This window comes from Curcuma longa, chromosome 20 (assembly GCF_044706935.1).
Source record: "Curcuma longa cultivar G26 ecotype Majalengka, Jawa Barat chromosome 20, ITB_CL_G26_1.1, whole genome shotgun sequence".
In the NCBI taxonomy this organism is placed as follows: domain Eukaryota; kingdom Viridiplantae; phylum Streptophyta; class Magnoliopsida; order Zingiberales; family Zingiberaceae; genus Curcuma; species Curcuma longa.
This window is the reverse complement of record NC_133880.1, coordinates 7,341,738-7,364,473: the sequence shown is the minus strand read 5'-3', so window position 1 is coordinate 7,364,473 and position 22,736 is coordinate 7,341,738. Positions and strand designations below refer to the sequence as shown.

Here is a 22,736-nt window from a genome sequence, read left to right as displayed (position 1 = left end):
ATTTTGTTTACTTCATTCATAAGACTTTCTCTATTTGTTTCACTTGCAAAATGAGTAAACGGGTAGAATTGTTTCGCGAGTAACTAAAGATGTGTAAAATTGTTTTTGTTTCCCATTGTCATCTTCTATATAGTTTCCATTGTCATATATATATTTGATAATTTAGGTGTTCAAATCAAGGATTAAAATATCGAACCGTATCCAAGTTTTGGTCTCGGATTAGGACGATACAGTTTTGATATTGTATTGTATCGTGTCGATATAGTTTTGATATTTTTAAAATATAATATATATTAATTAAAAATAAAAAATTTAATCAAAATATTTAAAAATAAAAAATAAAATATATTTTTAAAAATAATAAGATAATTTTATAAAGTTTTAATTAAGTATATTTAAATTATTTTAGTTATAGTTAGGAGTTGATTAAAATTATTAACCTACGTGGATAGGACGTGTGTATCTTGCAATGTTTTTGGATAGTATCTCGTCCGATGCAACCTTGTTGGGGGCGCGACCCGTGTTGGTGCCGATTTGATTGCAAAATGAAAAATTTGGTGCTGATCCAATATCGAAAATTCTTCGATAACGACTTGAGATTTCAATCGCTGATTTGAATTTTATCTGATAATCTTTGAGATAAATGATTTTTCCCTAGGTTCACCTATTATGTAATTAGCTTGTGCCTTAAAAAGCACAAGTTAATTTACATTCCTTTCATTGTTAATATCTAGACCATAAATAAAATCTATATGACTTGATTTATATACAAATTTACACATTCAAAATTAAGAATTTGATATATTTTTTAACATGCTAAATAAAAGATCAATATTTTTTTATAATTAAAAAATATATTTTGATAAAATGTCAATCTTGAGTTGAATTTTATCTAATTAATCTTTGAGATAAATGATTTTTTCCCTTGCTCACCTATTATGTAATTAGCTTGTGCCTTAAAAGCAAAAGTTAATTTACATTTCTTTCATTGTTAATATCTAGACCATAAATAAAATTTATATGAGTTGATTTATATATAAATTTACACATTCAAAATTAAGAACTTGATTATAATATATTTTTTAGACATGCTAAATAAAAAAATCAATATTTTTTTCATAATTAAAAAATGTATTTTGATAAAATGCCAATTGTAAGTTGATTTATAGTTTCAAAATTAGAGTTGTTTTTTTATATATAAAAGATGATTAATGGGATTCCCCTTAAGAATGACCTTTTATGAAATTGGCATAGTCAAGAAATAAAATACCAATAATATCTGTATCAAATTGTCATAAAGTCGAGGCATGGATATATGTATTTTGATTTATTTATAATATTTAATATTTCTTTAGCCTGCCTTTGAACAGGCGGTGGACTTACACGAATCGCTGCGCTGTTCCAACCGAGCTTTGACGTTGATTGCTATTCCACGCTGCTGCTCGACCTCGACCTCGACCTCGACCACGCCTGTCCCCATCGTTCCCTCCCCCCTTTGCCTCTCGTGTGGTTTCGCCCGAGATGCTTCGCTATCAATGATTTCTTTTCCGCTGGAGCCGGCTTACGGTTTCGACGCCAGTTCGTCTTCAATCGATCCGTCTCAGGGCGTAATCTTGAAGTTATCATCTCCGTCTTTGGGGCCCTTGGCGGTTAAATTCTTGTCTAGTAGTCGCATCGGCGACCATGGAAGGAAGGAGAGGGGAAAGAGGGTGTTTGTGGAGTGTGGCGGTGCTCGTGGTGCTGCTTGGGCTGGTTGGACCCTTGATGGCTCTGAGGCCTCTGAAACAAAGGGATTTTGTGTCTGATGGAGGGGGCGAAGAGGTTTGTTTTTTTTGTCTTTTTTTCTCGACTTTTAATTTTTTGCTTGACGTTGGAACTTTAATTGGGTTTTGTGTGCGGGATAACGGGAGGAGATGGTCTTTTGAATGAGGAGCTGAGAGTTGCGTAGAAATGCAGTGGCGTGAAGGTGGATTAGTAGTCAAGCCATTACGTGTTAATGGAGCAATTATGCTGATTTTTTGTTTTTGTTTTTGTTTTTTTTGGTACTAGAATACTAGAAAGTCACATAAAGGTAGTAAAATCAATGGGTCAAAGATTTTCCCTATTAATTCGTGATAGTAAAAGTTCATATTTGCATTGTGTGTTTATATGATCTTGCCTGAAGTGACGGGCAAAACTTCAATTATTGACAAGAGATTTGTTGTTGTTTGCATGCGTGTGATAAAGTTGAGTGGTTAAAATTAAAAGTTTCTGGAATTAGTATCGTCACTTAAGGTTAAAAGATGATTTATAAGATAGCAATACGAAGAACCATTCACTGTTAGTTTGAATCTTGGGTGGTTAGGAAGTGACAATGTAGAGAGTACAAAATCAAGAGAGGAATTTGATGCCCAAGCCCATCTTATATTTCTAAATGAAAGATACACAATTACAAATTCAAGTAACTATCTTTTAATAACATACCTTTGCAGACATGTGTGAATGATGATGATGTTTCTAAGGTTCTCCATAAGCTTACAAAACATTTCCTAGACACTCTACTCATGATCTCAACAAATATAATAAATATTACCTGACAATTCCTGAGTTAACAATAACAAAGGATCTAACATAATTTTACTCTACACTTTCTCACACAAATGTCAATCTATTGATTTGCTTGAGTATCACAGATCAATCATATGGGTTTGAGTATACAAAGCTTATGTTCATTCTTACAGGAAGATTCAGTCTATAGTAATTCACAGGAAGATTCAGTCCATAGCCACTCAAACACTAGCCTGCTTCTTCCATTTCCTTGGAATCAACCTTCCTACCAAGTAATGTGCAATGACCAGAAGTGGATTGCCAGTCTGAAGCAGATGCTAGACAATTTGGATAATATGACCAACAAACACATGCCATCCTCACCTTGACAGCCATGTCCAAGGGCCTTCTAGATAACATCATGACGTGCATCATTGCATCCAAATGACTATCACAAGGAACATCTTAGATCTAGGTCACTTCACTTACTGCAAACTTAATGTCTATCCTTGATGAGGAACTCATAGTCAGTAAATTGATTTGTTAGCCTTCTAAATCACTTTTGAACAAGCGCTTAATGTACTTCTGTGTTCTACATACTCGGTTTTGTTGACATTCCTATTTTAATATCATTTGGATTAACATTTAACCTTTTTTATATTTATGATTTCTCAATATAGCAGCTTTTCCTTAGGAGAGATGACAGATACAGTTCTTTTTCTCAGTGGAATATTACAGGGACATATAGAGGTTAGTTCATATTCTTAATTTTCACTCTCTAGTTTTTTTTTTGATTGGGTGTCTTAAGGAGAAGTACCAAATCATATTGAAATATCAAATTTTATTTCTCAGTAGAGTATTCAACTCAACATGTTCACTTGTCATTTTTCTGCTAAATTCTCTTATTTGGATTAATTTAATGGTAAATATTTAATAGTATAAATAATCAGAATATGCGATTTTTCTTTATTTATCTTGTTTCCTCTCTAGTGATATAGCTTTCAATGACGGATAAAATTCATGTAGTTGACTCCTACTAATTGAGACAAACACTGGCTTGCCATTTTTTTTCTCTAGATGATGATGCTGATGATGTCATTTTTTCTCTAGAACTAATACAGTGTTCTATAGGGGCTTTTGAAATTGTTGCCAATGTCTTGAGTTTGCATTCCTTCTCCATTTCTTAGGGTGGTGTTTCTCCTTCTTTTTGTTTTTTTTACAGGACTATGGTGGCCTATAGTTTATTTCTTGTAATAGTTTTCACATGGTAACTTTACCTATGTGCGAAGAAGACTAAGATGTGTTTTTTTTTTGAAGGTTGAAGGTATAGAATAAGTACACACATAATAAAAAGATGAAATTAGAGTCATCTTTTAGTTTGTGTTTGCTAGCTAGTCATACCTTCATCATGGTTTAAAGGTTCTTTCTGTGTCGGTCTCCTGGCGAAACATGTCATTCCACTTGCTGATTGACACACAAAACATCTGACATTCATGAATCGCAAGCACCTTTGCATGCATGACATGTGACTCCTCTAGTCCCTCTCCTCCTCCTTTGAACATTGACTTTGAATCATCTTCTTCCTCCTTTTCCATGCATGCACCTTTGCACGTTCCTTGTCATGTGAGCATTGTCGGCATCGTGTTGCGATCTTTGGAATTGCTATCTCGCTAGCACTTGTGTTGGCTTCTCCTCCTCCCTCCATGCACCAACTCCTCTGTGTTGAAATCATGCAAAACTCTAGCTGGCATAGGTAACTTCTCCTCTCCTACTCCTCATCTTCTTCCACTTCCTTTGATATCAACACTAGTGTTGTTCCTCCTCACCTTTCCCCTTCTCCTCCTTCAACACACCAATGATACTGATACAAATACAATGCTGATGATGGTGTCTCAAACCTTGGCTCGGCTAAAGATTTCAATCCTTGATCTTGATATTACTTCCATGATCCATTGCAAGACAAGAAAGGCATAAGGTGAGGAAGATGGAATGTCTTAGTACTCAACTTTGTTGTGTGTCCGTTGTCTCCCTTCAACTTGGTAATTTACACTTAGTTGTGCCTGTTGTTTTGTAATTTCCACTTGGTACTCCTTTATACTATATTTACAATTTGTATAATTTAATATTTATTTTTGGGAAGATGAATGCATTTTATTAATGTAAACACTAGAAGTCTATGTTACTTGAATGCAAGTACGGGTAATGCAACAAAAGTGTGGATTCAAGTGGTCTAAGTTATTTCTAAAATTTGTTATTTGTAATTTATAGGGATATCAAGTGTTGATTCAGAGTGTCATTATCCAATGGTGTAGGGAGGGTAGATGAAGAACCCAAGTAGAGAGCTAGGTAATGTGAGAGGAGGTTTGCTTGTATTTTGAAGTCTGTCCCTCCTATCTAGGAAGAATGTCACTAGAGTAACATATTTACACTTTGAATTATACTACTATGTATTATAGAGGGAGCACTAGTTAATTTTCCTTTTTTAATTTTTGGAAATTAGAAGAAAAAATAAAGAAATGTAGAATTAAGTAGAGAAGCATGGTTTATGGTGTATGTAATTGGGAATATAGAAAATTATTCCCTTTTTGTATCCAGAGCCTAATTTGTAAAGCAACATTCTTTCTGACACATATATAGGATGGCAATGCTCTCTTGTTACCATTGTTGCCACAATTTGTTAACATCTGCTTTTTGTTCAAGGAAAAAATCATTGAAGAGGCCATTTTAGAAGAAAGTAACCATAGGCAATTTTGTAGTATATGCTTTAATTGAACAAATAATGCAAGACAATCATTACTGAAATATGTTGCACCAGTCTAAATATTTCATTGTTGTGATGTGTTTACCTTTTTTGGGATGCAGGACACTGGAGCTTTTTAGATGTAACAAATGGTTCTTCCAGGTTCCTAGATTTTGGGAAATCTAGCGGTGTATCAGTTCTAGAGTTGGTGACTACTCAAACCAAGATTCGTGGAGTACACAATGTTCAGGTGTGAAAGAAGTTCCCCTTCTCCAAACCTACATAAGTCACAATCAATTTTTTTCTTCATTAATAAAGTTTTTTATTTTAATTTCTATACAATATTAACATTTTCAATTGAATATTAGAATCAAAGTAAATTTATATGCATTTCTCAAGCTCATTTTACTTTTTGTTGAAGTGCTCATTGTTATTTCATGCATATGGTTTTTCTATTTGTCCAGTAGATTTATAGTAAAATTTTCAACACAATGGATACATGGATTTAGAGAACATCCTGGAACAAATTCTACAGATATTACTATTTTTTTTCATTTTAATATTCTGAGGAATAGGGCTGCATAGAGAAGGAAGCAATATTGTTTTGGTTATTTTCAAAAAATTGATTTCAAAACAATAAATCAGAGTAGTTAACATGGAAAACCATTTTATGGATTATGAGAACATGTTGTTCAACAAGAAAAATCCACTTCCCATTTTGTTTTACTTTACGTGGTACACAATGTATTAGCACTCAAGAGAAGTTCTAACAGATGATGAAATAATAGGAAATAAAGAAAAGATGGATTGATTATGTTGAAAGATAACCCACAAATTCTATAGCTGCTATATAATTATACAAGTTGAATAAGTACAATTTAGTGTTGTTGAATGTGATTTAGAACTACAAATTGTTATAATGTAATCCAGAAATCAAATTACATTTTCTAGTAATCTACTTTAGAACAGCCAACCATTTCTACTGTGCATAACTTATCCATTGACGATGTAGGATCCACATGTAATTCATCAAATACGGATAGTGCATTAGCTAAAATATAAAGTGTATCGTCTTTAGGACTGAGTATTCGATTAAAACCGAATCGAACTGAACCGAATTAATCAAAACCGAACTGAACCGAATTTTTCTGAACTAATCGAACCGATCGAATTTTCAAATAAAAATCGAACAAATCAAACTGATAAAATATCGATTAATTCGGTTTTCAACCGAATTAACCGTAATAATAATTTTTTTAAAAATATTATGAAAAATTTATCAATTAGTTAGGGATTTATAAGTTTACTTATCTAGGAATTTATAAATTATTATTATTTTTATTTTGATTAATTTGGTTTAACCGAATAAGAAATTTTAAAATCGAAATCAAACCGAACAACTGATTTTTTAGAAAAAAATAACCAAAATTCCGAAATAACGGAACTGAATTTTTAAATTCGGTCGGTTTATTCGGTTTAATCGAATTTTTGCTAACTCCTAATTGTCTCCCTTGGTCTTCCAGTTCTTGCCCAGTAAATTGGTTTCATTTGGTGCACAGTTTGAAAGATGGTCATTACCACAACATATGCACTTGTGCTCACATATGCATGTACAATGTTTCCTCATATTGTATCTGCTCACATATTTATATGCAATCACATAATGTTTTGATCTCCAATTGGTTTAGCCAAGACAAACTAGTTTCTTAGTTCAACCCAACTTAATATCTTTAGGAATAGATTGGATATGAGAACAATGAATTTTGCAGTTTATTTTTAAGGTAACACAATATAATCAATTGAAAGAAATGATAAGTGAAGAGATTCCTTCTGTGAATAAATGAACGTTGTGTGCTGGTTGTCTTTACTATAAATCAGATTGTACATGGACCAAATTTGTTGACTGCTAGTCGGAAAGTTTTGAGATCTGAGGAGCTATATCAAATAAGGAACTTTGTATTCGTTAATACCCTGTAGTATAACCAAAGTTAATCTTGTTCTGGTGTTGGATTTCAGTGGCCAGTCATAACAAAGATGTTTGGATGCTGACTGGCACCGTGTGTGTCACTACTGGATAGAAGAAGACATAAGAGGAATGACTTACCTGCTATCATCTATTATGACCAATAAACCTTAAGCCATTATTTTCAAAGTAGATGGTAAGCTGACCCTGCCCGCTTACTGACCACACACACCAAATCTTCTTTGTTGCTTGCCCATTTAGATTGTTGTGGATCAAATGCCTTCCAACATGGTTCCAACTGTGGTTCCACTATGCTGAGACCACCATGTTTCAATGGGCTTTTGATGCAAACTTGTGTAAAATCTTTTGTCTTGTCCATATTGGTCAAATTGAAATTGGATTTAAAACCTTGGAAAAATCCATGGTTTGAAATCTCATACCATGCTGGGCAAAACGGTTGAAACATATTTTTCCAGTAAGTCACCGAAACTCAACTACTCAGCATTGATAAGTTCTCCTTTTCTCCTTCATCTCCTTCCTTCTTCAACCTCCAATTCACTACCTGCATCATGCATTAGAACATCGACATGATACTAAAACAGTATCGTTCCGATCAAAAATTAAAATTTTATTACGGCTTGAGATTTTGAACCTTGGTATGAACGAATAAATCACTTGGTCCAATAAAAGAGATAAAGAGGATGAATGTGGTGAGTTAAGAAAATGATGATTATGTGAAAAGTTTTGGGCACATAATAAATTTCATCAATATATAATATTACTAATGTTGTGTAACAAATTTTGAAGTCTTTTTATAAGCACTGCTTGTTTTGCTCACTGACCAGTCTGATAAATTAACATTTTTTTGCGTTCTGTTATCTATTTTGCAGTAGGAATAAACTATGATTTTACAGATTGCTGACAATTTTATTGTTGTACTTTTACGATACATAGAATACAATTAATATTAGATGATTTCTTAATAATAATTAAGGACTGCTTTTGCATCTGTATTTTGCATGCCTTGTGTGATGATTCTACTACATGAGGAAGCAGTGTGGTGATTCTACCACTTATTGCCTCCATACTAGCTTCCATATGTTTATGAAATTTTGATCTGTGGGTAAAAAAAGAGGAAGCAATTGTTTGGTACCTCACAGTATTTACATTTAAAATTAGAAAATTGGTTGAGCGTTGGGATAAAGTCTGAGACTTGACAGTTCCAAAACTATTGAAATAGCTATTTTTTTCCTAATATAGTTCTGCTTAAGAATCACATTGTTGCTTTAGAAACCTGGTGTAAAATTTAGAAAATGGACTTTTTTGGGAGAATAATTTTGACCATTTTGTAACAACTTATTCTTATTTTATAGTTCTACTTAACAATCACATTATTGCTGTGGAAACCTGGTGTAAAATTTAGAAAATGGACTTTTTGGGAGAATGATTTTGATCATTTTTTAACAACTTATTCTTATTTTGTAGATAGAATTAAATTATTGCAAGCAATAGCAAATATCAATTATCTGATTTCAAGCCTGCAATAAGTTTGTGTATTGCTAAAGCTGTGCTATTAGTTAAGCTTGAGGAATTATTTCCACTGTCACTGTTTTAGTGCATAAGTCTGTGAAGTAGTTCAAGCTTAAAATTAATATGTTACCGCTTGATGCTATTTGCTGGCTTATTTCAGACTCTTAACAAATGTTGACATCTTATGTCTGGACAGGGATCCATTACTTTCCATGATGTTTTTGACAATGAACATGATCATGAAATTGCTCAAATGAGACTAGAAGGAGTGTATATTTGGCCTTTCCAAAAACTTCGGATGGTAGCAAACAGGTAACAATTCTTACTAGCTCCCTTACTTTATTTATCCAAGCATGTTATTTTTCTTTGTATATTTTAATGTCATTCAATATATTGGTTTATTTATGATGATATTTGATCTGTATGTGTGACATAGGGATTCGGATAATAGAAAAATATGTATATTCACAATTGTTGTAGTTATTGTCTATTTTATTTACTGATTTTACTTTTATAGAAATAACTGAACAGTCTTCTGTGATGAATATTTGTTAAAACATATGTGCTTCTGGAATGCTATATTTCAGTATCTCTGTCCTCGTGCGACACTTGTTTCTAAAGTTTTAACCTCACCTTGGGTGGTTTCACTTTCAGGTTATTCATTTTTTCTAAAACTCAAGGATAATGCACTATCAGAAAGATAACAAGAGAGCAAAAATAAAAAAAAATGATAAAAGATAGTGCTTGACACTGCATGAGTTACAAACTCTGTGAAAAGTGTTGGAATTTGGTTCTTTCCCTTGTTATTAGGTATGAAGTGATAACAATCTGTTAGCATGTATAAGAATTATGTTCATGACTTCATGGTAACTACTAGCCAACATAGTGTTAATTTGCCTTGAGCATTGATGGGGGTTTAAAATTTCATTTCGTGTTGGATTTCGTTGGCTGGTCTAAATGAGATGGTACTAGTGACCAAGGTTTAAAATATCGAGCCGTGTCGGAGTTTCGGTCTCGGACCGGAACGTACAGTTTCGGTACCGTATCGTACCTTGCCGGTATAGTTTCGGTATTTTTAAAATATAAAATATATTAATTAAAATAAAAAATTTAATCTAAATATTTAAAAATAAAAAATAAATTTTTTTGATAATTTTATAGGTTTTAATAAAGCTTATTTAAATTATCTCAAATTATAATTTTGAACTATAGCTAGGAGTTAATTATTAAAACATAATTAAACCTAAAGTTTTAAAATGAAATTTCCTGTTCCGGTGCTGTGCCGGTGCCGTGGCGGAACGAAAAATTTCGTGCGTATCGTCTGATACAGCACGAGATTTCAATCCTTGCTAGTGACTACCATCATAATGCAGTGGCACAACGTGGTGCCTCTGGTCACTGACTAAGATGAGAGGGAGAGAGAGAAAGAAGAGGGGAATATAACAAGAAGAAGCAGAGGAGGAAGAAGAGATTGCAATTTATGACTCTATTAGCTATAAATATATTTCTTAAAATATAGGACTCCTAAATCAGTATATAAATAGGGTCTTGTATCTTGTAAAGGAAATAAAAATTCTTTTATTATTTTAGTAACATGTATCAGAGCCAAGAAGAAATTAGGGTTTTTTTCCCGGCGCCGACTTCTTCCTCACGCGAGCGCCCTCGCGAGAAAAGCCCTAGCGCGAAGTTAGGCTTTTCTCTCGCACAAAGAGCCCTGTTCATCCTCTTCGCACGGCACCGAAGGTCTTTGTCTTCCTCCTCGCGCCGCGCCCCTCTAGCCGACTGCGGTTCCGCCGCCGTGCTTCGACCGCGGTTTCGTCGTTGTGCTCCGACCGCGGTTCCGCCGCTATGCTCCGACCGCGGTTCTGCCGCTGTGCTCCGCTCGGTTCTGCCTTTGTGCTCTGCCTGATTCTGCCACTGTATTCCGCTCGGTTTCGCCACTGTGCTCTGCCCAACTCCGCCGCTGGCTCTCTTCCTCCTCTCGACGGCGCCACCTCCCACTAGCTTCTCCGTCCACTTGACTGGCGCACGGTGATCCTTTCTTGCAGTTGGCGATTTCGATTTAGTGCTGCGTTCGAGGCGTTATCGTCTGGGACCTGTAGATCTGCCCGCTTTGTTGTTTGTGTTGAAATAGGATTCTGCTTCCATGCACACTTCAGAATCCTATCAAAACCTTCCTTTGCCCGGAGCCGTGATATAGCCATCAAAACCTTCGCTAGCGCTCCCAGCAGCTGTCCTTCATTCGGGTTTAGGGTTCACAACGTCGTCCCACGCCGCGGGTTGAATCTTAGCTGTCGTCCTTCTCTGGAGCTCCCAGTTAGTCTCTTTTCCCTTCCCTGTGCTTCGTCTCACAGCAGTAAGCTTCTTCTTTGTCTCATCTCACAACAGTAAGCTAAATCTCTTCTTTTGTGAGTTTGTTCGGTCTTTGGGAGCTGCGTATCTTTGGACTTCCTTCAGTAAAGATCAGAGTTATTTGGTTTCTTTTGTGAATAAAATTTTATGGCTGAAAATAAACCTTCTATCGTGATGGATATGGTGCCTGTGGTGTCTAAAATTATGGATTATAAGTTCAATGGTTCAAACTATTTGGATTGGAGTAAAACTGTCTGCCTTTATCTATGAAGTATTGACAAAGATGGGCATTTGATTGATGATCCGCCATAAGATGATTCAAAACAGACATGGCTTAGAGAAGATGCTCGCTTATTTCTTCATATTCGAAATTGTATTAATAATGAGGTAATTGATTTAATTAATCATTGTGAATTCGTTAAAGAATTAATGGATTATTTGGACTTTTTATACTTTGGAAAAGGAAATCTCACCCGTATGTATGAGGTTTGCAAAGCTTTTTACCGTGTGGAAAAACAAGATCAACCTCTGATTAATTATTTTATGGCTTTCAAAAAGACATATGAGGAGCTTAATATGTTGCTACCCTTTAGTCCTGATATAAAGGTTCAACAACGTCAATGGGAGCAGATGACTATCATGAGCTTCCTTGCTGGCTTATCACCTGACTTCGAATCTGCTAAATCACAAATTCTATCTAGTTCTAAGGTCTCCTCGTTACAAAAAGTGTTTAGCCACATTCTCTATACAGAAAATACCACACTTGTTCCACCTAGTGGTGCTTTGGTGAGTCACAATAATAATTATGTGTCAAAAAAAATAACTATTCACAATAGAAACAAAGGAGGAGACTCGCAAGACTTTGAAACTCGGACATCAAATTCTAGTGGTATTATATGTAACTATTGTCGTAAGTCGGGTCATACAAAGTTTGAGTGCAGAAAGTTTCAGTATAAAAATCAGCAAAAACATCTGGCTCATATTACATCCACTAAAGATCCCTTTGATAAATCGGTGCTTATCTCTGTAGATGAATTTGTCAAGTTCTCTCAATATCAGGAATCACTTAAATTTTCATCTTTGTCTGTCACTGCTATTGCTGATTTAGGTAACCATAATACATGTCTTGTTTCCTCATCCTCTAAGTGTGTCATTGATTCTGGTACCACGGATCATATGACAGGTAATTCTAGTCTCTTTTCTACTTTCACGTATAAATCTAACACTCCTATTATTACCTTAGCTGATGGGTCTTCATCTTATGTTCATGGGTCTAGCACTGTCAATCCTACTCCTTTGCTTTCTTTATCCTTAGTCTTATATTTGCCTAATTTATCCTTTAATTTGCTCTCTGTTAGTCAATTAACTCGTAATCTTAATTGTTGCATCTCATTCTTTCCCGATCATTGTTTATTTCAGGATCTTTTGACGAAGAAGATTATTGGTAAAGGACATGAAACTTGGAGGTTCCTCCTTTCGACTCATTCCATTTTTTCTATTGATCCACCTGCCCCAAGATCCCTCGCTTGTTCGGGTGTAAATTCTCCTTGCGAGGTTCATTGTAGGTTAGGAGACCCATCTCTTCCATTGCTCAAGAAGCTTTGTCCACTTTTTGGGCAGTATAGTAGCGTGTCTTCATTAAATTATAAGTCATGTCAGTTTGCAAAACATCAAAAAGGTTATAGGTGTTATTGTCTGCCTTAGTTCAAGTCTAAGGATAAATAAACGTGCTATTATTGTTCCTTTTGAGTTTAGATCTAACCTTTTGGTAAACGCTAGTGTACTTATCCTCAATAATGGCTTGTCGTTTACTTCCTGCTCTTTTATTGCTACACTTGACTCTGACTCTATTATGTATAGAAGGTCATTTGATTGACCTTCCAGATGGGTCTTCTTTTGTTGCTTTCTTGATCCCATTGAGATCTAAACTCTTGGGTCCTGATCTAGTGCAGCAACGCTGTGTTTGACTGGCGCAGTTGTCTCGATGCTGGTTTTGGTCTGATGTGCTAATGGGATGGTATGTGCTATCCGGGCATTTTCAATCCATCTCATGCAAATTGATTAGAGTGCCACTATATGGCATAGACTTCCACTTGAGTCAATGTGCAAATGCTATAGAGATACAGAAAGATGTTTGCGTTTAGAGAAATCCAAAACATACTAGTGCAGCATTTCCTTATGTGTATTACCCAAGGTTTAAAATATCAAATTGTGTGGAGGTTTCGGTTTCGGATCGGAACGATACAGTTTCGATACCGTATCATACTGTACCATACCAATATAGTTTCGATATTTTTAAAATATAAAATATATTAACTAAAAATAAAAATTTTAATCTAAATATTTAAAATAAAAAATAAAAAATATTTTATTTTAAAAAAATAATAGGATAATTTTATAAGGTTTATCCCAACTATAGCAAAGAGTTGATTAAAATTATTAACCTAGTTATTATTAAAACTTAAGTTAAAAAAAAATTTGATCGCGCGACCGTGTTTCCGCATGACCGGGGCATGCGTGGCCCACGCACCTCTATTCCTCCCCGAAGCGACGCCTCAGGTGGCGTCGCCGTACCAATCCGCGTTTCCGTGCGACCGGAGCACGCGTGACCTGCGCGACACCTCTGAGGCATCGCTGGACCCACGTGACAACTCCAGACAGCGTCCCGGCCAGAATCGTTGGTGCTGGTGCCGGTCCCATTGGTGGAATGAGAAATTTCGCGGTATCGAGCGAAATAGCTCGAGATTTCTATTCTCTGCTGACATTACCAGATTTCATATACAGTTCCATGGATATGAATACTTGGCAAATTACATGTATTTTCTTCTCATCTCTTGTGAGACGTTCATATTAAAAGACAGGCATTTACCTGCTCTACAAGAATTTCTACCAGCGTAAACAGGTATTTACCTGCTCATCAAGAATTTGGATCAGTGTAGCACTGTCATTCTGGTACAAGTTTACATATTCTTATCTTCGGTTGATGATTTTGGCTTAGTATTCACCATTCCATTTACTAAAAGAAAAATATTGACCACTTCATATGAAAACTGCTGCTCAGTGGATCATCTAGACTCGTATTGGACTGCAACTTCGAAAAATAGTCTCAGTAAATTACAGCATTGCCAGTACTTGGTACACCGATTTGTGTCTAGTCTTCTCTTTCTTTTATTATTGTATCTTTAACTCCTTGTCAGGCCTTTTGATGGTCAACCATATGCACCTTTGTCAAATTCCTAAGTGGTGAAGATGCTACTGTTTGTGGAATGATTTCATGTTTATTTCTTGGTCTTCATGGTTTAGAGGAATTCATTGACACGTAATTCAAAGTTGAGCTCTAATTCAATTTTCATGCCATGGAAGATGCCTGAAATTCATTGTAACAGTCTTAGCTTTTGTTAAGGATATCAAGAATAACTTCTTTTATTTATTCATATCTCTAATGTTTTCTGTGGTTAACATGGAATTCTATTAATATTGAGTTGTTTGAACTTTACCACTTGTTGATTCTAGGAGTCAAGGGTTGTCAAACTTGCCAATGAAAGTAAACTTTATAAAACCTTAATAATTAAAATATGATTCACAAATGAGATTAGTGCTGCCAACCAAAAGATACATGATGTGATTTTTTTTTGTCAACTTGTCATTTTGTGATTCGCGAGCAACAATTATTCAATAGACTTATGTTTGTGTATGCATAATTCAGTCATATTAAGTTAGATACATACCCTGTCAAGTTGTTCCAGGCTTTAACTTCCTGTTTTCTTCTGTATGTTACATGGATTATCATGGGAACATACGTGTATGTTAATTCATATTTGTTTTTTTTTTCCCATTCCTATGTGAATGTAAGTGATGAACACTGTTTACCTTATCCAATTGTAGTGTTCTGAATGATGAGCCACTTCAACAGGAGTATTTCTCCAATCCTTATCATTTGGTAAGTGGTTAGAAATGTCAATAGGTAACCTTAGTCTGACTTCTTTTAATTAGATTGTTTTGTATTCCTTAAAATGATTTCTATATTTCCACTTGTAATCCATGCTTTATCAAAGACTCTGATTTCATCTTGTCGATAGCCTACTTGTGTTCAAGGTAAAGATTCCTTCCATGAAAACTACGAAACTACCAATCTAACATTCTTTATGTAGATGTAAATTATGACCTCTTATCATGATATTTAATGGAGTGATATACACAACTCGGAGACCTGAGACATGTTTCTTAGTTCTTACTCGATACTCTCTATTAAGAATTGTAATTCTGGCCTTTCAGTAAAAATTGCTGCAACGTGTTGGCATCCCTCATATACCTGTAGGTCTTCTCTTTCTGATTACGTGTCTAGTTTATCTGGCAGACACTTGTTTAGGAGTTTAGGAGGGTAGTTTTTAAATTAGTAATTATCTTATTAGGAATGTAGGATGATTCTGGTGGAAATTTGATTTAATTTGTATATTTCTTGATTTCGATTTGGATTATTTCCCATTTTGATTGAGCCATTTTAGGTATAAGATTGTTCTTTCCTAGAATATTAGTTTCAGTGCTTTGGTTGTAGTGTTTAAAATATTACATAATTTTGATTTATTTCATATAATAATTTACATTAATCTAATTTATGTGCAATTATTACATAATTTTGATTTATTTCTTGTAATAATTTAATTTAATTTAATTTGTTTACAGTTATGATAATTATGTAATTATTTATTTCTTGTATAATTTAATTTAATTTAATTTGTTTACAGTTATGATAATTATGTAATTGTCATAATTCATGTAATTATGACAATTTCATTATTCTCTACCATTAATTGATAGATTCAGTTTAAACTTAGGCAAGTTAAATTAATTAGAGATTAAAGAAAGCTTCTAAATAACCTTGGTATATGATTCTAGATTAAATAGACTGTATGGCTTGTTAAACCCTCAGGAATTAGGAATTAGTAACATTGCAGCAAGAGCATCTTCTTATTTATTAAATCTATAATATGACATCCTACTTTAGTTCCACATGGAAAGTTGTGTGTTAGTGAAGATATTTTATAGGGTTAAATGAGTGTGCTATTGGTGACTTTGGATTAAGCATTTTGGCAAGCGGTCGGTCCTAAAAAGTTTATGGGACAGATTTCTCATTGGATGGGTTGTTACAATTATTAGACCTCATTGAAATCCTAAGCATGTTGAGATGATTGGACTTCGTATGTTGCAGATTGAATGTCTCTCAGTTCCTAGCTGGATTTTGTGCCTTAATTGGGCATCAAATCTTCAATGGGGACTGCAGAAAAGGAAATAATTCTACAACCAGAACAGACCTCCTCAAGCTCCTCAAGCTCAAATTTTTGGACTACCTTGCTAATCTTTATTAAACAATAAGTTAATCAACTTCACCTTTAAAATTTGATCACATTATCCTTTCTCAGTCTGCTATAGTGGATTTCTTGTCAAGGGAATTTGCACATTTCGAAATAATTAATTGGATTATTTTTCGGGGTAAATCTTAGCATTGTAGTTGTAGCAATTGTTCTAATATTTATCTTTTTTTTTGTATGATCAATGTTTTTCTTTGTTATCGCTTTATGCTGTCTGGAAAAGGAGAAATGAAACTATTGCATGAGATGATAACTTCTAGCCCACAACATAGGAGCATGGAAATGGAACATAGATTATAATTATTGTTTACTTTCTTGCTGAAAGTATGGAAATCGAGTTAAATTTAATGTGCTTTCTTGCATCACTGAATATAGTTGATAGTTGTATATGCCAGTTATCTGAGATAAAAACTGGACCTATTTATTGTTTTTTTCCCTAACAGATTAAACTTTTCTCCTCCCAAGTTCTTCAAGAATCAATTCAAGATCGACTACCAAGAAAAAAATGTAGGGCCTTCTTTCATGTTTGGATTCTAATTTTGGATTCATGTTTTTTTCTCACTCTGTTAATGTATATTGTCAGCTGTGACTTACGACATCGATAAACATTGTAACATAGAGATTGCTGCTCAAGTTTTGCGAGTTCCATCTAGACAAAATGGTACTTGACTTGGTAGATTGCTTCTTACTAGCCATTATATAGTAGCTGATGATGTCTTGCCTAGTTTTTTCCTGTGAAGTTAATATTCCGGATTTATTTGTGGGCATAAGTTATTTTCTAATGCTTATCCACTAAATTATAATTCATATGTTTTAGTACCTCTTTTGTCTTTGGAATGGATGAAGAATACTGTTCAGAACATATTTAGAAGCGGAGAGTTAACCATAAGGGAAACTAAAAATTGTTAGGAATCTGAATAATTCAAGAAAAAATGCTCTTGGTAATCAGGAAGTCACCTAATGATTTCAGTTCAATTTTTCTATGCAACCTTGATTGAGCAAAATCACTTGAAACATTTCAAGCAGCAGAGAATATAGGCATCGTCTAATAATTAGTGGTTGGGTCACTTTAAATTTTTTATTTTGCTGATTTGCTAGAACATATCATCCTAAGGGTATGGTATTCTCATCATAACCAATTTATGATTTTCAAGAAACTACAGTTTCTATGTCCTTCTCAAGCATGTGCTTCACTCAATCATTGCCACTGCAAGTAGGACTCTACCTCCTACTATATTAGTTGAATGACAATGCTTTCTTTTCTCTTTTCATCCAATAATACTAAAGAGGTATACCAGCTTCCCTAAGATATCTTTTTATTAGTAGATGGAAATCATGAGCTTTACCGTTTAGAGGGGTTAATGGAGGGTCTAGCAATAGATAACGATGGTGAGTGCTTTTCCTCAATCACGTTGAATGCAACTTCTCTGAATACTGAGGCCTATTACAACAAAGCAGTTAATTATACGTTGATGGTCACTTTTGTATCCTTCATCAAATAGTGACTCACATCTTATAAATCTTCTGTTGCACTGTTTGGAATCCTTTATTTGTTATCATAGATATCATTTCTCCAAGTTGTTCTGTTGATTAGACAAATGGCGCATAGCAATACTCAAGCTGTGAGTAATTTGTTTTGTCCATATTTTGTAGCTGTCTTATTGCAACTATAGATATAGGAACTACAATTCATGTAATCGTGTGTTTTTATTCTAGTTATTTTGGTTTCTTCTACTTGATAGGGTGCTGCTAAGGTTTCTATTCTGATGATTGGTCAACAAGCTCTTATAGATGCATATGTGTGCCTCTTGAATTTGACTTCTGGAATTTTAGTAGGTATGTAGATCTTCTTATTATTTGGTTTTTCTTTATTATTTGGAAGAACAAGGGGCAGTACTTCTGTGGGGCAGTTCTCATGCTTCAAGTTAGATTGAATCATGACCAGTACCATTCTCTGTAATTCTTTAAAAACCCTATGCTGTTAATTTCTTTTTCCATTTGACATCGACAAGGTTGAGGGGAAGAGCCGCTAAGCCTTAGTTGATTTTTTTCACTTGCTTGGGGTAGTCTTACCTCAAAAAACTAAAGATGTAATGGCCTAATTTGTTGACTTATGGTTAAACAACCCTTATGGTTAAGCCAAACTAAGTTGAATCGCACAGCAATTGATTGCACAATAGGAGAATAGGTAAACGACACATAGGAAAAGAGTGGGATGAATTTATGTCTTAATGGTCTTTTAGATGTTGTAGTTTCCTTGTTTACTGTTCTTCCTTGAATGATAAGGGACCCCCCATCAACTGGGAAGCATTTTAAGATCCACATGGAATTGAGTGCCATTCACAGTGTGATACAACAAACTCTTATCAGCGGCGTCCATGTATTGGTCCCATGCTAGAATAGAAAGGCAACGTTTTCTCATGAACACATAAGACTTGCTTATTTTTGAAATTCAGATGATATCTGCTAAGCTAGATGGGTAATGGATGCTTATTTAGTTATTTGAATAGTTGATGACTTAGGAACAGAGTAGTAGAGCATTAATTATCTGCCCATTATGTTCTCATTTAGTTAATATTTATGATTTTCTCATTATTCTCTTCCTTCCACCAATAACATGCCTGATCGCTATAACTATAATGCCACAGATAGACTTATTTGGGAAACTGTGTTGATTTTTGATTGCAGAGTCCCTATTCAATGCTTTTGCAACAGCAGCTTTCTTCAAGTTTGTTGTTTTTTCAATTTTCGAGATGAGATATCTTCTTTCCATATGGAAAGCAAGTAGACCTTTGCAAAATGGTGAAAGCTGGGAAACTATGAGGCGCGAGTTATCTGTTCTGTATAGCTGTTTCTGTGAGTAGTTATTACTGCTAAAGAAACTATACTTCAGATTTCATTGTGTTCACAAGATGCTTGCCTATAAAGGCATATCAATTAATTTCTCCTCTTGTTGTATGCACAAAAATTTGTTAGAGGATTAATTTAATCAGCATGTACTACCATTTCACCTCATATTAATTTCTCCTCTTGTTGTACATACAAAAGATTGTTGGAGGATTAATTTAATTAGCATGTACTAAGGTTTCACCTCATCTTATCATAGAAAAATTTGATATGTAACTCATTGAGAATGCCTGCAATTACTTGAGTTGAAACTAAACGTTTCTTGTACTAATCAGCAACGAGATTCCACCCATGTGTTTATAATACGCAAGCCTTACAATATATTAGAAACTTGTTATAACTAGGGAAGTAAGAAACTATGGAACATAATGAGCTTTGTTTAAGATTAACTAGGTGTGTGAAGAACTTTTTCATTTAACAGGGATATGTGATCCATCAATTATGGAAGATAGGTGGCACATAACAAAGATGAATAATGTAGAACAACTCATTGTAGCCTGCCATATAAGAAAACAGACCCAAATCAATCCATCATGGAGCCTTGGACTTTACCATAAAACAAACCAGAAGTGAAGCAGCTAATGTAAACTGTAGTAAAAGCTTAAACTATTTAAATAGGTTAACTAACAGCAATAGTAGAAAATGCAGGAGCAGAATTTGGATGATGAAAGCGATAGGTTGTATAACAGTCATCCAAACTTGTTCCAACAATGCTACGATGGATGGTTGGTGAGATCAAAGTGAACCCATGATACAAATGAACTATGAAAACACCCACAACCTCCAAGACCTCATCCACTAACATGAACAATAATTTCAGATGAAGTTGTGGAGGTTGTAGCTGCATGAATAGTACAATCACAAAATTCAAAGCTTTTGTTGGAGAAAGATGGTATTATGGCATCTGCAGATAGGCATCACTGAGATTCATCACGATGAATAAAATTTTTTTGCCACATGGAATTCTTCACTCTTGTGGTCTAGAACTTTGACACTAGGTCAGATGACTTTTGTGGCTATTAGTTTTTGATGCAAGGAATTGCTGGTACAGCAGTGGCAGTCAATGGAGATGAATTAGCTCGGTTGGAGTCCAGCTAAAAGTAGTATTTTCTTGTAGTGATCAATATTGAGATAACATCCATGTATATATAATATCTAAAACTCAAAATTTGTTAAAAACTAATACTGTAGGGACTAAACTCATTTATTTCGATAGAAGAATTTGTAATACAGCAGTTTGATGTGAATGTTGTAGAGTGATGACTTAGGGGCTGTCTTTATTACAATGGTCTTGTGCTTGGTGGAGACATTTGAGATTTAGTTTCTTTATAGAAAACCTTTTGTTGATACTTCCTCCTGGATGGCACCTGAGCAATTAATGTGATATTTTAGATAGATTGATTACTTAATGATACAGTAGTGTATGACATATGCATTTCTTGTACGTACACAATTTCTTTTTGTTAATTATATTTTGTAATTTTAATTCCTAAGTTTTCCATTGTTCCAGATATTTGCTATTTACTCAACTTAACTTTTGTTAATTTGCAGATGGGATTTTGTTAGGTGGTATCCTGCTAATATATCAGCTACACAATTTCTTGCGCCCTGTTATTTTCATTATGTACTCATTTTGGATACCCCAGATAATTACTAATGTCATTTGGGATGCAAGAAAACCCCTGCACCCATATTATATAATCGGGATGTCTGTTAGTCGCCTTGCCATACCATTTTACATATTTGGCTGTCCAAGCAACTTTTTGCGTATAGAGGTGGATAACTATTGGTGCATATATTTGGGTGTTTTTATGGGATTGCAAGTAATGATTCTCCTACTTCAGCATTATCTCGGGTCCCGATGGTTCATTCCTCATCAGGTTTGAGTTCTTTATTCATATGATGTAGTCAGGAAACCATGGTAACACATTTTTCTTTTTTTTTTTTTTTTTTGGTGGAACAATAGTGTAGATATTCTGACAATTTGTATTCCTGCCTAAAGAAATCCCAATATCGTGTTTCTTACTATCAGCCTGTTGATATCAATCAGCATAATCTGGAACCAGTTCCAGTCACTTTAAGTTGTGAAGTCTTCTTTTGATATGGTGTAGCTAAGGAAATGTAATGTGGTTAATATCTTAAAAACTACCAAGCACCATATGTTTCAAGTCTTGACTGTCTTCTTGCTCATTTTGCTCATCTCTAAATGTAATCTAAAAAGCTTTTCTTTTTCTGTCTTTTTGCTCATTTTGCTCCAGAGCTTGGGGAATAATTACATGCCTCATGCATAATTTGATGTATGGATATACCCACTATAGTTTAAGGATTTGAGAATGATATAAACTAGTATGCCTAGAATTCATGTTGGATGATGGCACAAATACAAATATGTTAATCTTCATAAGAACATTACTATTCTCAAGATTGGTGGTTACACATCTCAAGTTTGTACGGTTGTCTGGTTATTGGCAGATGCTTCCTGAAAAGTACTGCTATTACAGGAAGTTTGAAAGTTATGCATCTCAAGCAGCAGATTGTGTCATTTGCATGACTACCATTGACTTATCAGAGAACTCAAATCGCTATATGGTAAAAATAAGTCTTCCAACAAGAATTTAGCTTTGTGCGTCATTCTTATCTACTTCCTTGCTGATCGAGAATATATATCAATCATGTTTTGGGCATGCAGGTGACACCTTGTGATCATTGCTTCCACTCTGAATGCTTACAGAGATGGATGGATATTAAGATGGAATGTCCGACATGCAGGCGTGCTCTTCCCCCAGCATAGATCAGACCCTCACCGTGACCCTGCTCTTTATCATATGGTTGCTTTGTACAACAGGCAGTGAGCTAGCCAGGATTTGTTCTAAACATTAAACCGGAAAATTTCACTATTACTTGAAAGAAAACAGCTTGTAACTCTCAAGTCTTGAGAAGCTGAAAGACATTTCTCTTTCTTAATGTGCTATAATTTCATACGTCACACCAAAATAAGATTCTGTACAGATTTCTTGTATCTAACAATTCCAAATTGGTGAGAAAAGCTTGGCTGAGTAAAGGAAGGCACTGGAAATCTAATATTTATTCTTAATTGTAATGGAGAAGATAGCTATAAACCACCTGATTTTACCTCTTTTAAAGATTGCTGTTAATTACTTGCTAACTTGTATTGGCATTTGAAATGGCTAAGATGTCTCACATTTAATTAAGTTGTGTTATGGCAAAGGGTATTTATACGATTTCTACTACTGTTATGATGCTGAGATTTTGGTAAATTTTTGTTTCAAAGTTTGGTATACAACAGATGAAGAGGGGAGTTGGAAATTATTCTCCTAAAGGTTAACTC

At 34.6% G+C, this 22,736-nt stretch overlaps 1 protein-coding gene across 4 annotated transcripts; it reads left to right on the top strand.

Annotated features, from left to right (window-relative positions):
- Positions 1 to 1,484: 1,484 nt before the first annotated feature.
- On the top strand, positions 1,485 to 22,514 carry LOC141813360 (transmembrane E3 ubiquitin-protein ligase FLY2-like). 4 transcript variants are annotated; one of them, XM_074701316.1, is made up of 14 exons: positions 1,485 to 1,821; positions 3,210 to 3,276; positions 5,389 to 5,516; positions 8,956 to 9,071; positions 14,997 to 15,051; positions 16,924 to 16,987; positions 17,064 to 17,141; positions 17,804 to 17,964; positions 18,043 to 18,102; positions 18,223 to 18,316; positions 19,169 to 19,336; positions 20,939 to 21,267; positions 21,860 to 21,976; positions 22,077 to 22,514. In XM_074701316.1, exons 1-14 carry the CDS (start codon positions 1,684 to 1,686, stop codon positions 22,176 to 22,178), a joined length of 1,677 nt encoding a protein of 558 aa, XP_074557417.1. In that variant the 5' UTR covers positions 1,485 to 1,683; the 3' UTR covers positions 22,179 to 22,514. The 4 variants fall into 4 exon arrangements, with proteins under 4 accessions (XP_074557417.1, XP_074557418.1, XP_074557416.1 ...); XM_074701317.1 differs by having other exon boundaries at positions 1,486 to 1,821; positions 17,807 to 17,964; XM_074701315.1 differs by having other exon boundaries at positions 1,486 to 1,821; positions 3,207 to 3,276; positions 17,807 to 17,964.
- Positions 22,515 to 22,736: the final 222 nt, after the last annotated feature.